This window comes from Oryza glaberrima, chromosome 3, assembly GCF_000147395.1.
Source record: "Oryza glaberrima chromosome 3, OglaRS2, whole genome shotgun sequence".
NCBI lineage: Eukaryota > Viridiplantae > Streptophyta > Magnoliopsida > Poales > Poaceae > Oryza > Oryza glaberrima.
Window position 1 is genome coordinate 28,938,010 of NC_068328.1, and position 17,212 is coordinate 28,955,221.

General features: G+C 49.2%; 4 protein-coding genes across 6 annotated transcripts; 2 read left to right on the forward strand and 2 right to left on the reverse strand.

Annotated features, from left to right (window-relative positions):
• Nucleotides 1–2,015: 2,015 nt before the first annotated feature.
• On the reverse strand, nucleotides 2,016–4,073 carry LOC127768325 (uncharacterized). The gene is made up of 2 exons (XM_052293879.1): nucleotides 3,760–4,073; nucleotides 2,016–2,121 (listed from the first exon to the last, which is right to left on the reverse strand). Exons 1-2 carry the CDS (start codon nucleotides 4,003–4,005, stop codon nucleotides 2,035–2,037), a joined length of 333 nt encoding a protein of 110 aa, XP_052149839.1. The 5' UTR covers nucleotides 4,006–4,073; the 3' UTR covers nucleotides 2,016–2,034.
• A 2,395-nt stretch (nucleotides 4,074–6,468) lies between these two features.
• LOC127767813 (uncharacterized) lies at nucleotides 6,469–8,581 on the forward strand. 3 transcript variants are annotated; one of them, XM_052293264.1, is made up of 9 exons: nucleotides 6,564–6,731; nucleotides 6,840–6,911; nucleotides 7,027–7,101; nucleotides 7,232–7,315; nucleotides 7,408–7,477; nucleotides 7,574–7,665; nucleotides 7,814–7,855; nucleotides 7,973–8,053; nucleotides 8,203–8,438. In XM_052293264.1, exons 1-9 carry the CDS (start codon nucleotides 6,681–6,683, stop codon nucleotides 8,281–8,283), a joined length of 648 nt encoding a protein of 215 aa, XP_052149224.1. In that variant the 5' UTR covers nucleotides 6,564–6,680; the 3' UTR covers nucleotides 8,284–8,438. The 3 variants fall into 3 exon arrangements, with proteins under 3 accessions (XP_052149223.1, XP_052149222.1, XP_052149224.1); XM_052293263.1 differs by adding an exon at nucleotides 6,469–6,523 and having other exon boundaries at nucleotides 6,632–6,731; nucleotides 7,408–7,665; nucleotides 7,973–8,581; XM_052293262.1 differs by having other exon boundaries at nucleotides 6,548–6,731; nucleotides 7,408–7,665; nucleotides 7,973–8,581.
• Nucleotides 8,582–8,659: 78 nt separating this feature from the next.
• On the reverse strand, nucleotides 8,660–9,702 carry LOC127767812 (uncharacterized). Its single transcript, XM_052293261.1, has one exon. The coding sequence runs from the start codon at nucleotides 9,700–9,702 to the stop codon at nucleotides 8,677–8,679; it is 1,026 nt and encodes a 341-aa protein (XP_052149221.1). The 3' UTR covers nucleotides 8,660–8,676.
• A 1,046-nt stretch (nucleotides 9,703–10,748) lies between these two features.
• LOC127768512 (uncharacterized) lies at nucleotides 10,749–12,263 on the forward strand. Its single transcript, XM_052294108.1, has 2 exons — nucleotides 10,749–11,868; nucleotides 12,018–12,263. Exons 1-2 carry the CDS (start codon nucleotides 10,906–10,908, stop codon nucleotides 12,030–12,032), a joined length of 978 nt encoding a protein of 325 aa, XP_052150068.1. The 5' UTR covers nucleotides 10,749–10,905; the 3' UTR covers nucleotides 12,033–12,263.
• The last annotated feature ends 4,949 nt before the right edge of the window (nucleotides 12,264–17,212 follow it).

A 17,212-nucleotide genomic window follows, 5' to 3' on the forward strand; every position in this document is an offset into this window, starting at 1 on the left:
CCTGTCTCTTGTGTTTGAGTGCAGTACCGAAACTTCTCCAAGATGGAGGTAATTTCGCAATAATGCACCCGGCCACAAATTTGTCGGGTAAGACACACTTAAAGAGTTCGAGTTCCTTAGCCATGGTTTGTATCTCATGAGCCTGTTCGACTACAGAACGGTTGTCAGCCATCTTATAGTCATGAAACTGCTCCATGATATACAGATCATTGCTAGCATCAGTAGCACCGAATTTAGTATTCAGTGCATCCCACAACTCCTTGGCGTCGGTCATATGCATATACACCTCGACAAGACGATCGCCAAGAACGCTAAGAATGCATCCCACAAAGAGAGTAGTGGCTTCCTCGAATTGCTTCTGCTGTTCAGCAATAAGAACTCCTTCAGGTTTGCCAGTACTCACCCAGAAGCATTTCATAGCTGTCAGCCACAGAGTGACCCTGATCTGCCATCTCTTAAAATGCACACCGGTGAATTTATCCGGCCTCAGTGCATCGGCAAAACCAGCCATAGTAAAATCACAGTGCCTACAATAAGGTTTTTGGATTGTTGAGATTATAGGCATATAATGATTTAATCTATTCCATAAATAAATCATGACATTACTGATGAAAACTAGCATGAACGCATCATTAGATCTACACATGTAAACAACACAGTATAACATGAACAGATCAAATATGCGCAACATATTGAACACGTACCGAGGTGACGGAAAGACCGGCTGCTTGGTCGGAACTTTTAGCAGGCGTCTACGAAGGCACGAAACACGCGAGCGAAGAGGAAGGCGAGCCGTCGTGAACGAACAGGGAGCAGTCGCGCGAAGCGCTTCCCAAAAACCCTATCGCCGCCTTCTCCCGGTGCAGGACGTCGAAGGCAGAGGTTCCGGAGACCTGCTCTCCCGATCGCCGGTACACGCCGGCGAGCGGGATGGAGTAGTCTACGAGCGACGGCGCAGTACAGAGTAGGAGGCAAACCCTAGATTGATTTCGCGTATATTGCGTGAAGACGGCGGGTCAGTTTATATAGAGAAGGGTCGCTTGATCAGGGCGCCCGCACGATCTCTACTGCGCGTAACCGAACCGGATAAGTCGCGCGTAACTTATCCGGACTCCTCGCCGTTTGCACGCACCGGATTTTTCGGAACGTTTCCAAAACAAAAACGAATCCGAATTTGCAGCAAAACAAAAACTGCAAAAAGAGGCTGCATCTGCGCAAGGGTGAGGAGCCAAATTTTTGGACCATTCGACGCGTACGTCGTGCACGCGTGCCGCCGGCTCAGCCCGGCGAGGCGAGCGAGCGCGCGCGATTCCCCTCTTCTCTTCACCACACATGCTTCAAGTGGCTAGGAGGGCATCCTCCCTTTTAAGGAGGTCCCCCTCTCCTAGAATAAGCAAGGTGGTACTAAACTCCAAATGCATGCCATCCCATGAGGTGGACTTTTATGATTTTCCAAAAAATTAATCTTCGAGTGGGCTAAGGCCCATTCATTAATTCCAACAACTGGAACATTTTCCTTTCCCTGTGGATATGAGGAAGGACCTGACCGGAGCCAATTAACCAATGCTAATTGATCTTTGCATGCACATAGCACAGATTTGCATTCACAATGAACCAGTGCTAATTGACCCTTGCATTCAGAAAACCAAGATGAAATCCAGTGGGTATATCATCCCCATGCTCAACACAAGAACTCATATAACTATATGTCTATATCAGAATAGCAGCGGCACGAATTTAACCAGCTGCACTGCAGATTGATCATAGATGCTACCAAGCAGATTCAAGGTTCACATATTATTTCAGGTAGAAACATCCGGAGATCACAGCAGTAGTAACCACTCAGCCAACCATGTCCAAACTACTCTTCCTACTAGAATCTACGAACAAGATGACATAGCAAAAAAACTACTCGCTGATCGATAAGACCTCACAACTCAAGTTCCACCGTTGAGCACCTAAGAGGATTTACACTTGTCTCATCAAAGTTGGTACTGATCAGAAGCGAGCCCCCCCCCCCCCCCCCCCCCCCCCTCACTGAGACTCGACTGTCACCGAACTCGCCTCCCCTGGAACTGCAGCATCCTTGACCACGGGCTCGACCTTCTTCTTGCCGAACACCTGAATCACATCACAGGAAACAGCAGATTAGCCCACGAGATCCATCAGAGGCAACAGCATGTTGTAATTAGCTATCAACATAACAGCATAAAAAGAAGTCCAATTAACTTCAGTCTGCCAAGAACAGAGAGTACATGACAAATGCTATTCGTTGCAACTGGAGAACCCGATTGCAATTTAGAGTGCGTTGCTAATTTGAAATGCAGATGCTAGGATACACTACTGCAGACAAATGATTGTCCATGGCAAATGTTTAGGAGACATCACACCAGCAGATACAGCTGAACCTTGCATATATCAAGATAGAGATCGCACAATCATTTGCAAATATTTCAGCACAAAGGCAAAACAGTGCAGAAATTTTATCGCTGGTAGAAGTATATGCAGAAAGAGAGACTTGACAGGATAAAATTGAGCAGGACAGGTTCCATGTAGCTAAGAAACATACGGGGTAAATTGAGCATTAACAACTTTTTTACATTGGCAATCTAGAATACGCAGACCATTTGCAACATAATCTATAATTTGCCACTATTTCAACAAGATTGCTAGCAACAAACAGATCCTGATGTACGCACAGGTTAATAGCCACCACCAAATGAATAGAGAACAAAAAAAAAAAGCATCACAAATCCACAGGGAAAAAAAACGAATGCCTCTGCATCTCTGATCTCTACGTCGCAAATCGAATAACAGTGAACCCGACCACAAATGACGATTCAAATCGCAAACACAAGAACCCATTCACGCAGGTTTTCCCTTAAACATAATGAAAGGCAAGAATCGAACTCACAACGCTTGTTAAACCTCAAGCACTAGTGGAGTTTCTACATAAACAGAGACTTGGCAGTACTAATAGCAAGCAGAACAGAGTACGCGTAGCGAAGAGAACTCCACAATTTCTAGCAAAAGAGAGATCCTAATCCTGATGTTCGCTTAAGCAGCCACCGATTCAACAAAAAAGAAGCATCAGGATCGAAGGGGGAAAACCCCCCAAATGCTTCTCCGTCTCAAATCATACAACATTGAAGCCGCCAATGATTAAAATGGAGAGACAAGAACCTATTCGCAGACAAGACTGTTCCCCCTAAACACCTACAAGGCTTGATGCCGAACAGCACGAACTCGCATTGCTATGAAACGATCAAATGCTTGTCAAATTAACAGAACCGCTTTGGCACTAGAACTTGCATGCTAATCTCGTCTTCGACATGATCTATTCACCAAAAAAACGAACGGTAACCTAAGCGATCGATTACATTCCCACCGATCGAACATTCTAACCACGCACGAGATGAATTAAACGCACAGAACTACACAGAAAAAGAAAAAAAACGACATGAACCAACCACCAAGATGAACTCGTATTACACGCGGCGGCCAAAACAGTGAGAAACTCAGAAGCGAACCACCAAGAGGAAGCACTAGGACTACAAGCGCCGCCAAGACACCGAGAAACACCAGCGAACCACCAAGAATCCAAGACGAAGCACGAGTACTACACTACCTACACGCGCGGACAAAACACACAGGGAAAAACTCAGAAGCGAAAACACCATGCAAGATGCATCACAGGTTGGATCCAAGCAAAAGTTTGCAGAGGAGGGAGGAGGAGAGGGTTGAGCGGGGAGGAATTACCGAGCTGCTCTTCTGTGAGACGTACTCGCCGGCGGCGCGGAACTTGTCCTTGATGCAGATCCAGTGCTTCTCGGCGGAGCTCTCCTTGAGCTGGTTATAGTAGTCCTTGACGCGCTCCATGAACGTCGCGTCCGCCTCCTCCCCCGCCGTCTTCTTGAAGCACGCCACCTTCTCCGCCGGCGCCGCCACGATCTCCCCCTCCGCCTCCGCCTCCGCCGCCGCCTTCACTCCGCCCTCTTTCTCCATCTCGACGACTCCCCCAACAACACCTACCCCCCAAACTTCTCTCTCTCTCTCTCAGACGAAGACTACTAGTGCTCCACTAACCAAAAGCTTTTCGTGTTCTTGGCAATGGTGGCGCTGCGCTTGCTTTATACTGCGCGGCGCGGGTTGCCTTGGAAAGAAAGAGAAGGCTTGGAGGCGCGCGGGGCGTGAGGAGGAGAGAGGCGGGGTGCTTCTCTGACAGTGGGACCACGGCATCCGCTTGTGTCACTGACATGTCGGCCCGGTGGGGCTCCGGATTCTCCGGCCGCTGAGACTGGCCTGGTGGGCCCAGCAAATTGCAAGGACAAAACATGGACGTCTCTTGGGCGAAAAGAAGATGTGCTTTTGTGAAGGGCAGTGCCATTGACAGGTGGGGTCCAGTGCCCAGGTGCCTGACGAGTTATACGTACGCGGCACGAAAGGTGCAGGACGAGTAGCTGGCTATGGTTATGGCTACGGCTAGGTGCACGCCTGAACCGGACTCAGCTTCGGTGACTTAGCTAAGACAAGTCACAGCGTGACATACCATGCATCTCGGCCGTCCAAAACAAATCTAATGGAGATGGCACTTGGTCCCGCACGCAGGTAAAAAAAATCTTCGTTTCGGCCTAACAGGAAGCCCGCACGCGCATAGGACGCGCTTAGCCTCGCCCTCGTTCGCGTACGCCGGCGCAGCCTGAGACGGACTCAACTTCGCCTCGCCCTCAGGTCCGCGTACGCCGGCGCTTCACCTCGCCCTCGTCCGGCCGCCGCCGCGAGTCAGCTGGGAGGCGCGTCGCTGTGACCGGAGAGGTGCCAGGCCACCCTGCCCTGCCGCTGTGACCGGGGGCGCGTGGAGGCGGCCGGCCACCGGGCCTGACGGCGCGGTGGTGCAGGCGGGCAGCCGCGCAGCCCGAGTCCGGCGCGTGGAGGAGGCCGCGCTGCTCCTGCCGCGCCGCACGTCCCGATTTCGGCGGCCTCGACTCCACGATGGATTTCAGCATCCGAGCCCGCATCCAGAGCCCGCACTAGTCGGCCACCCACTTCGTCGCCGGCGAGAGGTGACACCACCGCCCGGCTTCGTCCAGGGTAGGAGTCACTGGTGGTTGAGTTCGTGGAGAACGCCACACCTTTTCCTGTGCCCGCGAGGTGTTTGTGGAAATGCCCTGCCGTCTGGGATGATGCAGAGTCCTGATTGAAAGTGAATTGTTATTGTTTGGCTTTGTGAGATTAAAAGCAAATTGATTCTGTAATCTTGATTGAGATTGATTTGATTGTATGACTCATATATGTTGTAATTTGAATGAATGAACGAATCAGTAACTTCTGATGATGTTTTCTAAAAAATTTTGAGATGTTTGAGATGTTGCCCAGGTCCATGATTTGTTCAGGTTTAAAGTCTGGAATGGACTTATGGTATTGTCTGGTTTATACTGGACATGAGTTGTGCTGCCATTTCCTCCTTTTCGCTATCTCCGCTGTAAATTTTTAGTTCATGCTAGGTGGGAGGTTCCATGTCTTGTTATGATCAGTTGTCCTATGCAGCAATGTTGCTCTGAATCTCTCTCTCTGAAGATGCTGAATGGAGTGCCGTCGTTGCTGTAGTGCTATCGTGAAATTTCATGGTCAGTAGTTCCCGTGCATGGTCACCCTGATCAATAGTGGGTAGGACATCTTTGGAGCTGTTTTTATGCGAGATTCCTGCAAAATTCCTAGTATGAATTCATGCGTTGCAAACAAGCCCGTATGTCTCCTTCATTTCTTGATACAACAGGGATGGATTGTGTTTTGGTTGACAAATCCAAAGAGAGCAATTTTGTGCATGAAATGAGAATGCCAGAATGGGGTTGTTGCTTTGAGCGATCTGATATCCATCGTGGAGTTGAGGCCGCCAAAATCGGGACGTGTGGCGCCGCAGGAGCAGCACGGCCTCCTCCACACGCCGGGCTCGGGCTGTGCGGCCGCCCGCCTGCACCACCGCGCTGTCAGGCCCGGCGGCTGGCCGCCTCCATGCGTCCCCGGTCGCGGCGGCGGCCGGACGAGAGCGAGGTGAAGCGCCGGCGTACGCGGACTTGAGGGCGAGGCTAAGCGCGTGCGGGCTTCCTGTTAGGCTGAAACGGAGATTTTTTTTTTCCTACGTGCGGGTCCAAGCGCTATCTCCGTTGGATTCGTTTTAAACATGCGAGATGCATCGTATTTCACGCTGTGACTTGCCTTAGCTAAGTCACCGAAGCTGAGTCCGCCTGAACCCGACCCCGTGTATGAAAGATCGTACGCCTGGGCCCACAAGCGCTCGGCTCGAAACGCCACGTCACCACGCTGTGAGATCTCCTCGGGCTCGAGGAGAAGCCCAATGGGCCAAGACAAACTGGGCCTTTGGCCTATTTCCCCCAAAGCACAGACACGTGGACAGAGAGAAGCTTCTACACAATCTCGCCGCGCTTCACTCTCCCAGTCTCCCAAGTCTCAACGCACTCCGGTCAACGCTACGGTCAAACAGAAACCAACCAGCTTTTACGTGGTGAGATCAACCCTAATCCCCTCATGATATGCTATTATAATCTCTTGATTGGGATACTACTTGGGATGCAAGGAAGCAACAAGTACTTAATTCGGTTAGAATTTGTAGCCTCCGATCATGCAGGCGTTTCAGAAATTCAGAGTCCTATAGCTCTGCGATGAGTTCAGCCATGGCGTCTTCCATGGCCAAGAACTCCTCGCCTTTCAAGGTGCGTGTCTCCCTCCCTTTCCTGCTTATGATCCATTCATCCGAATTGATTCACTAGCCAATTAGCCATAGCCACTGTTCAATTGATTACTGATCCTTTCGCCGGCAGGTCGTGCTCGGATCGTCGTCGCCGGCGCGCCGCGAGATACTGGCGGACATGGGATACGAGTTCACCGTCATGGTTAGCTGATTTGATTAGCTATATCATCTTGGAGCTCTCTCATTATTAATCTCGCTATTACCCTGTAATTAATCCCTCACGAATTAAGGGTGTTTGGTTCTGGTTAACTGTTCAGTGCGCTGACATCGATGAGAGGGCCATCAGGAGGGAGAAGCCAGAGGAGCTTGTCAAGGCCCTCGCTGAAGCTAAGGTTCAGCTGCTAATTACACCGAACAGTATAATTAATTAAGAATTTTTAAGATGCTAGATGCTGTGTTCAGTCGAGGTGAAGCAAGTCAAGCAACCAGAGCAGCTAAATTTGTATTCCTGATGAACTGCAGGCAGAGGCCATCAAACTGAAGTTGCATGGGGAAGACTCTGCTCAAGAGAGAGATCAGCCTACCATTCTGATCACCTCTGACCAGGTACCGGCCATCAGTTTCAGTCATAAACAACTTGAGTTTTATATTTGAACGGAGTTCGTTTGACTAATTAATTTGGTGAATTGATCAATCAGGTCATGGTGAGCAAAGGGATGATAAGGGAGAGGCCAAAAGGCCAGGAAGAAGCCAGGGAGTTCATCAAGGGTATATCTATCTCAAATCTCTGCTTAGGAATTGTACCAGTAAATTTGTTGTATTTAGCTAAAAAGTTTTGGCTGTGTGTTTCGCTGCTATTGGTAGGGTATTCGGGTGATAAAGCATTCGCAGTGAACTATGTTCTTGTGACTAACCTAAGCAATGGAGCTTCCAAAGGAGGATGGGATATACCTGAGGTAGCTGCACATTCATAATCTGAGCTTTTAGTTATGTGGTTATGCACATAGTGATGACGGCTGCGAATTTGATCTCGAGTTTGTTTTGAGTTCAACTGAAATGAACTATACCAAATCATCAAATCGGTGCATGTTTTGGTTTCTGCAGATTTATTTTCACCACATACCAGAGGATTTCATCAAAAGTGTGGTAATCTTCTGAACCTTGCAAAAGTATTTGGACATATATTTTCACCCACCGTGGAAGCCTGTTTTGTTGCTGCTCGGTAATGCAATCTTATGTACTAGTACTTCTTAATTCAATTAGGTGAAGGAAGGACACATGACCTGCGTGGCTGGAGGCCTTAAGCTGACACATCCTTCGGTGCTGCCATTCATCAAGCAGCTAGTGAGCAATTCTTTCGAAACAACCACCATTGCTAGTATTACTACTCTTAGAACGGCCAATCTGTACTGGACAGTGTCACTGCAACGTCTGAACAACAATAATATCGAATCCATTGCTCTGATTTTGAGATTTCTTCCTATGTTGCATAGATCGGCACAATGGATAGCGTTCGAGGACTCCCGAGGGAGCTCACTGAGAGGCTTATTCAAGAAGTTCTTGGAGCCAAATGATTTGCATCTAGAGTGTCACTTGCAACTTGCAAGAAGGGCATTGCTAAATGGACTGTACGACGCGCTGGTATTGTGAATCAGTGAATGCTTGTTTTCTATCGATCCCAGTAACACGAGGGCGATTAGCTCAATGGGAATTTATCAATTAGAGAATTTTACGAGTGAAAACGTGCGTCACTTCTTTTGTAGTGTTATAGAGTTCTTTGATTTGATTTTAACTACAAAACAATCTCAAATAACCTGTCTCCACTGTTATCCATGTAAATACACTTTGAAAAAAAGTCCGAGTAACCCCTCTCCGTGGAAAACGTTGTTGATCTTTATCTTGCCATACATGTACAAAAAATATTGATGCTTACACGAAAATTTAGGTGACATTTTCCCTAAAAAAGTTTAGACATTTTCCCCTTGATGATGAACTCGTTGCACCTTCCTTGGTCGAACTGTAATCACATTGCCTTCACCTCGATCCCTCTTTGGTGGACGAGGGAGCACCTTGGCCCTCGTATTGGGTGGAACAAGCTGACAGAGATTATCCATCTTGAGGTGCTTGAATATATCAGACCCTATCAGGGATGGAGGACCCGAATGGCGCCAAGGAGGAAGGCGCCAAGCCGACGCAAACTCGCAAGTCGTCATGTCAACGCTGAAGACGTGCAGGCTCCTGTGCTTCTCATCCTCCTCGTAGAAATCACCCGCCATGAGATACACGACGCCGTCCTCCTCGCTGCTCAACATGGGCTGGGTCGGCGACGTGTTCGTCGGCAACCCTGATCTCCTGAACCCCTCCTGCTCCCACAAGCTCCCAACATGGATACTACCAACCTTGTGCCACTGCCTTGAGCTCGGCGTCAAATCCCACATGGATAATAGCATGTCGTATGGAGGATCGGTGTTGTATCCCTCGATGGAGACGAATCTGATGGAGTGACTGATGCAACGGATATCACGATACTGTGACGGCAGATGAGTGAGATAGAGCGAGTCGAAACCAACGTAGCAACCATCGGGTAATTGGATGTAACCAAATTGCAAATCGTCGTCGTCGTCGTCGTCGTTGTTGATGTTGTTGGTACCAGACATGAGATCATGGCAGCTGCAGAAGAGGATGTCTTGTCCAAGATCCACCCAGTAAGCAGAGCCTTGGAACGAGAAGGTTTGATGAGCGGTGAAACTCTTTGGCTTCTCGGAGGGGAAGATTGGCCTTCTGGTTCCCCAGCGACGGCGGTCGAATGGTGCCGATGACGGCAGCAGGCAGAGGACTTGCGGTAGATACCCGTCAGCCTCTGCATCGGCGTCCATGTCCATTGCAAAGATGGCAAGGAGGTAGCCGCCGCCATCGGCGTCGGGTTGTTGCCGGACGGGGAGCGGGCAGTAGGTCACAGACGGGAGAAACCTCATCGGAAGAGTCGGGAGCATCTTGAGCGAGGCGGCATTGTCCGCCGCGGCGACGTCGCAGACGAGGTAGGATTTGTGGCCGCGCGTGTCGGGGAGGCAGGAGGAGAGCACGATGAACCCGGCGTCGGCGAGCAGGACGCTGCTGCGGAAGCCGCGGCGGTCCTCCTCGTCCGGGTCGCCGTCGAGGCGGATGGACAGGCGGGAGGGCCGGGGGGGATCGGCGACGAGCGCGAGCAGCTTCAGGCCGTCGCCGAACGGCGCTAGCTCGTCGACGGGGCGCAGGCCCTCGACGTTCGCGCGGAGCGTGACGTAGGCCGTCGTCTCGCACCTGATGGTTGCCCACCCCGGGTCCTCCTCCTCCTCGTCGTCCGGTTTGTGGAGAAAGGCGTTGCGATCCAGCACCACCCAAGGTGGCAAAGAGCGCGCAGCCGCCGCCGCCGCCGCCATGGCTGATCTACGCTCGGTTTCGGACAAAGACGTAATGTCTTTTGAGCCTACAAATTCGTTCTCGTAAGTCGTAACTACTCCATTATTTTAGCAAATTTTATACTCTCTCTATTTTTAACGAAATCGAATTTGTAGGCTCTAAACCAATTCCGAAGCTGAGGTGGATTCACGGGCGCTCGTGAAATAGAAATACACGTGGCCGTGGGCTTCTTGCAGTCGCAGATCCACCGTCCGATGGACATACGATCCGCGCCAAAAAATAAAAAAATGAAATCGATCCCCTCCTCAACGCCACCGCCTCCGACTCGGAGAAGAGGGAAAAACAGAAAGAAGCGAAAACACAGACCGGCCATGGCGGCGGCGGCGGAGGCGCGCTCTTTGCCACCCTGGGTGGTGCTGGATCCCGTCGTCCGTCTCCACGAACCGGACGGGGAGGAGGAGAACCCGGGGTGGGCAGCCATCAGGTGCGAGACGACGGCCTACGTCACGCTCCGCGCGGACGTCGAGTGCCTGCGCCGTGACGACGAGCTGTCGCCGTTCGACGACGACGGCCTGAAGCTGCTCGCGCTCGTCGCCGATCCCCCCCGGCCCTCCCGCCTGTCCATCCGCCTCGACGGCGACCCGGACGACGACGAGGAGGAGGGCCGCCGCGGGTTCCTCGGCGGCGTCCTGCTCGCCGACGCCGGGTTCCTCGTGCTCTCCTCCTGCCTTCCCGGCACGCGCGGCGACAACTCCTACCTCGTCTGCGACGCCGCCACGGACAACGCCTCGCTCAAGATGTTCCCCACCGTCCCGATGAGGTTCCGCCCTTCTGTGACCCCGCTCCCTCTCCGGCAACCCGATGGCGACGGCTACCTCCTTGTCCTCTTTGCAATGGACATGGACGCGGATGCAGATGACGACGGGTATCTACCGCAAGTCCTCTGCCTGCTGCCGTCATCGGCACCATTCGACCGCCATTGCTGGGGAACCAGAAGGCCAATCTTCCCCTCCGAGAAGCCAAAGAAGTTCAATGCTCATCAAACCTTCTCGTTCCAAGGTTCATCTTACTGGGTGGATCTTGGACAAGGCATCCTCTCCTGCAGCTGCCACGATCTCATCTCTAATACCAACGACGACGTGCAATTCCGTTACATTGCACTACCCACCGGTTGCTATGTGGATTTCGACTCGCTCTATCTCACTGCTCCGCCGTCGCAATATCGCGATATCCGCTGCGTTGGCAACTCGATCAGATTCGTGTCCATCGAGGGGTACAACACCTTGCCCGGATACAACATGCTGCTGTCCATGTGGGAGTTGATGATGCCGAGCTCAGGGCAGTGGCGCAAGGTCGGTAGCATCCGTGTTGGGAGATTGTGGGAGCAGGAGGGGTTCAGGAGGTCAGGGCTGCCGACGAACACTTCGCCGACCCATCCCATGCTGAGCACTGAGGACGATGGTGTCGTTTATCTCTTGATGGGTGAGTTCTATGCGGAGGATGAGAAGGACAGGAGCCTATATGCCTTCAGCGTTGACATGGTGACTTGCAAGTTTGTGTCAGCTTGGCCCCTTCCTCGTTGGCGGCATGCTGGTTCTCCATCCATAATGGGGTCTGATATATTCAAGCACATCAAGAAGCATAATCTGTGCCAGCTTATTCCACCCAATAAGAGGGATCGCGGTGAAGCCAGTGTGCTTACAGTTCGACCAAGGAAGATGCAACGAGATCATCTGGGGACTGGTAGCAGTCGCGTCCAGGTAATTCTCTACTAATGAAGTTGCTACCAAACGCTTAATTCTGTTTTAACTCTGGTATTCAAAATTATTATTCTTTCCCTTTGCAGCAAGCAAGCAACATGGTACTACATCATTGTCATCGATCTAACCTTCTTGTTCTATCTTGGCAGGAAAAGATGCGGTAGAGACGTAGGAAGATGAGAAAGGAGTGGTGTTTAGCTAGCTAGAATACTCACTTGTTAGGGATCATATTCTCATTTTTCCGTGTCTTTGTATTGGCGAATCTTACTTGTAGGCTCTGCTTTAATTCTTCAAGAGAGCATGTTAAGGCCCTTTAGATTGTCGTAACCTGTGCGCGCTTCCCCCTTTGTTTGAAGCACTTCAGAGTAATTAATTTATCTAGTTCTATTAAATCCTTGTATCCTTGTCTTCTTCATTTGCTGACATTTGTCGTGATCAGTTTGTTCTGGTTCAGTTAGGTTGGTGGTATAATTTTGTTCTATTAACTAAAAGATCTCTCTTCTTGTATGCTCAAAATAACTAAATAGCACGATTAACTGTTTGACAATCCAATGGTTCCAACCGTACAGTCTGTTTTGTCTGGAATTATATGTTCTTTACTCTGTCTGCTTTGTGATATAGGCTTTGGCTCTTTGCATTAGAGATTTGCAGTCAGTGCTATTTTGGCAACTTTGCATTGAAAGATAAACTATTCCTCCATCGAGCGGAGGATCTGCCCCAAGTTTTTTTTTCCCCGGGTAGTGATGCCCCCAAGGTTAATGTTGTTTATTTGCCTCTGTCAATGTTTTTCATGGCTAGTTGGTTGCGAAAGTGAGTTAGAGAGCTCTGATGGTGTCACAGGGGTCACCGGGTCAGGGGGTGTCACTGATTGAAACATGCGTGTTTGGCCGTGTTGGGTTGGTTGCTTGATTAGCATGTGCCTGAGAAAGTTGCACGCCCGAGACTTAACTGATATTGTCGTAGCTTTTGCCTGACCGGGCAAGCCTCCCGCGATCGGCCCCATCGTTTTACTTATTCGTGGAATAAACCAAACAATATATTTGTAAACGAAAATTAATTTATAAATAAAATTTTCATATGCGTGTATTTAGTGATTTAAAAGCAATAGCTGGAAAATAAATTTTGATGAAAAAACTCTAAAATCAACTTTAAATTAAGATTAAAAATTTAAATTTTGGCTGAGAAGCATAAGTATAAGTGAAAAGACGCCGATAATTGTTTCGGTGATGCTACATCCTTGCAAGATAGTTGAGCGCGTGCGCGGCAAGCCAACGCCGCCGTCAGATCCATCGGTGCACAGGATAGAGAAATCTAAGACGTAGTCATGGAGCTTTGTGGAATGGGGGTTTGCTAGCTGTGAAATTTTTATCCCCTTCTACCTTGCTTTTCAAGAAGATGTCGGCAGAACTCTCTTGTGATTAAAAAGTTGAGCAGTTTCGCCTGGATCTCAGGCGTCCGAATTCGCACGCCGGACTCATGCTAATGATGCGTTGGAGCTACTCAATTTATCAGGCCTCCAATCAAACACCTTTTAGGCAAGTCACAAGGAGGCATCATGTTAGGCTTCTTCTATCCAGGTAGTAACCAAAACAAACCCACAATTTGACCTATTCGTCGTGACTGAAACACCACGGCACAGACAACATTCCTCATGTTTACAACAAGTTCCGTAGTACCGGTAGTCTACAAAAGCATTCAAACTGGGAACTTCGTCTACACATCTTGCAGGTTTTGCTTCAGAAACTGCCCCTCTAGGTCCTTATTTGGTTGTCCTGAGAACGAGCTGGATTGGGCTGCAATTCCTGTGGATTGGACAGACGCGGAGTGAAACCCGGCCCACATAAAAATGTGCATTCGGTTAAGCCCATCGCGGATTGAATCAAGACGGAATAAGTTCACCTAACGTCCCTCAACTTTACATTTAGTCTGTCTGAGGTCCTCAATTCACAATACCAGAAATCTCTATCCCTCAACTATTACAAATCGTGCAAAAAAGATCCCGATGCAATATTGACCCATTTTTTCCCTGTTTCGTTGACGTGGCATACGGTGGGTTCCACATGTCAGCATAATCTCTTCTCATCTTCTCTTTTTCTTTTTCTTTTTTCTTTAGGAACTCTTTGTCTTGCGTTGGCGTCAGCACCTCCTTCACCGCGGCTTCCATGGTGTGTCACCATAGCTTGTTGGCCCGCCGCACCGCACGCGCCATCTTGCACATCTCCCCGCGGTCTCATGGGCATGGAGGCGACGGCGGAGAGCGTGTGGCGGTTGTGCGCAGGGAAGGTGGGGAAGAGCGCTGGGAGGAGGGTGAGGAGGATGCAGGACGGGTGGAGGTCGGCGCCATGCTAGGAGAGCATGGCCACGGCGAGCGGTGGATCGTTGGTGCGCGCGAGGAGGTAGGGGACATGTGGATCCCGCCGTATGCCACGTCAGCAAAAAGGGTAAAAATTTTGGTCAATACTGCCTCGGGATTTTTTTGATAGTTGAGGGGCAGAGGTTTATGGTTTTGCGTATTGGGGACCTCGGGCAGACTCGACGTAAAAGTTGAGGGACGTTAGGTGAACTTATTCCAATCCAGGCCGACCCCGTCCTGGGCCGGGAAAGAAACCGCTAAAAAAACCCTCGCGCGGAGGAGACGAGGAGCGCGTAGGGGAAAGCGGCGGCGGCGACGCAGACGCGACTGGGAGTCGACGGCGCGACAGCGACGCGGAGCTCTCCCCGGCGGCGGTGCTCTCTCCTCCGGCGACCGCCCCCTCCGCTGGCCACCTTCTCACCGGTGAGTATCTCTTCCTTCCCCTCTCTTCTCCCTGTCCTACCTAGGGTTTTTGGGTCTTTGATCCTCGGTTCTTGGTCTGTCTCCGTCTCCGACTGCAAGGGCTCCTCCTCATCCACCGTCAACATGGTGTGCATTTTTGATGTAGCTAGCTTCATCCGCCTCCGCCGCCCGCTTTGCCCACCTCGCCGACCCCTCATCCGCCGCCGCCGCTGCCTTCGACGACTGACGAGTTTTGTCTCAACCTTGTTCGGATTCTTATAGCCTAGCACCTCTATCTTCTTGTCATCGCATCAGATAGATAGTAGATCCCAAACTTGTATCACCATGAATGCACGAATTCGAATTCGGATTCACTAGTATTGTTTCTTTGGCTGGATCGGAGTACGGAAATGCAAGCTAAGCTAGCTAGCTCGGTTCACAAATGGATTTTTCGAGCTTGATTCGGAGATATCAACATAAACCAAATACTAATATCAATTTGATGCTATCAGAATGTGCCTTTTGCTGTCTGAATCAAAGCTACCGTTTGTGCTTTGATTCAGCAGACTGAATACTCATTTCTTATTATTGCAGTGCAGGAAGGAAGGAGTAGGAGTTTTTTGGGTCTAGATTCAGTATGGCAAAGTAGCGGGATTTGGAATCCCAACATGCTACTTTGTGTGAAATCCCTGCCAAAACAAGCACATGGTTTTATGATAGGGATTAAAAACAGGAAAGGGATTCAAACCCCACAGGGATTGGGTGATATGGAAGGGATTCACCCAACCCCTTCCTGGATAGGTTCCCCTTGGGGATTAATTCTCAAGCAACCGAACAAGGCCTAAAAGATCCAACTAGGGGAGTGATGCATTAACATTCTGCCGCTAGTATGATACTAAGTACATTGCTTAGGAGGGGTGTTTGTAGTCTAAGATGATATGGGAAATGACATCGTAGATTATTGAATCGTGAGTCAGACAGGTGTATGATTCCCATTTTACAATGGTTTTGATTTTTTTTTCCTTTTTGCAAGGTTAGAATGATTCAGTTTGTAGTACCAAACAAAAATCGCTGTATGGCGCCTTAATAGGAATTTTGCTTAGCTTTCCAGTCATCAAAGTAAAATTTCTGCAGCTGCTATAACGATTCTAGTTTGGACCAAAAACACTATATCGTGTATCTGTGCCTCACTACTACTCACCAAGCCATCAGTGTGACTTTGTCCATGTCCAAATTAGTAATTGAGTCACCGTGGTGACCCCTATCCTTAATTCACAACATACTCCCTTTGTCCCAAGAAAAACTCAGCCTAGGAGGGGATGCGACCCCTGCTAGAGAATCTGGACAGAGGGTTGGCCAGATTCGTTGTACTAGGAGGAGTCACATCCCCTCATCGGTTGAGTTTTTATGGGACGGAGGGAGTATACAGCTATTGTGATTTGTTTCACACCTTCGATCATAAGAGGGTTTTAGGTGTTTTGAAGATTTAGGACATGTTGTTATCTAATCTGGAATATATGTTTTTTCTATTATCTGTTTGATACAAGACACTGCTTTGGAGAGTGCTACTTGTCACCGTCTTCATTGTTCAGGAATTGAGTGTGGCCTCTTTCAGGTTCCTCTTCTCTTTATTTTGCAAAGACCACCAGAGTGGCACCTTTCATCATATTTGAGATACTGGGACATGACTTTTTGGTGTTCTTACTCATATGCTATTCAATATATCCCAGTGTTATGTAAAGATTTGATCCACCTAAACTCCTGTATATAGTACATTGAATTCTAAATACTGGTGGCGTGCTCACTTTTCTGATTAACCTTCAATTTTTCTTTCTGTTAAGGTGACTAGGAAACAAGCTTTTCTCTGTTGGATATACCTCTTCTCTTGTTGGAATGGAGGCCAAGGTTTTCAGGTTTCTGAAGCTTGTCGGAGTTGGCTTCAAAGCAAGGACAGAGCGTGAAGGCCGTGAGTTGTTTCTGAAACTTGGTTACAGCCATGAGGTGCAGTTCACTGCTCCACCTGCTGTTCGTGTCTTCTGCTTCAAACCCAACTTAATTTGCTGTACTGGTATCGACAAGAATCGGGTGCACAACTTTGCGGGCGCTGTTCGGAACTGTAAGCCTCCAGAGGTATACAAAGGGAAAGGCATATTGTACATTGATGAAGTTATCAAGCTGAAGCCAGGGAAGAAGCAAAAGAAGTAATGTAGGGATGAGCCTCCATATTTTACTTTCAGTCTGCTAAGATGCTGTAGCACATTTTTAGTGGCGCATATGTTCTTGTGGTTTTCTTGTTCTGGTCTGCTGGATCATCTTTGCCACAGTGCCATGCTGGAACTGGAAGACCCAATAATTCTCTTATGCAGTGTATGTGAAATTGTGAATCATATGTTGAGCCTGTATGACATACAGACCAGAGGGACAAATCACCTTCCAAATTTTTTTTGGACTGGCAACGTGTAAAACTTTCGATGGGTTTGCTGTTCTTTCCACTGTTCTGCTCTGCTATCCTAGACATTGAGCTCAGTGTAAAACTGGATCTGTGCATTCCAGGAGTAATGTTTTTTTGTACTGAGCTAAAATCTGCAG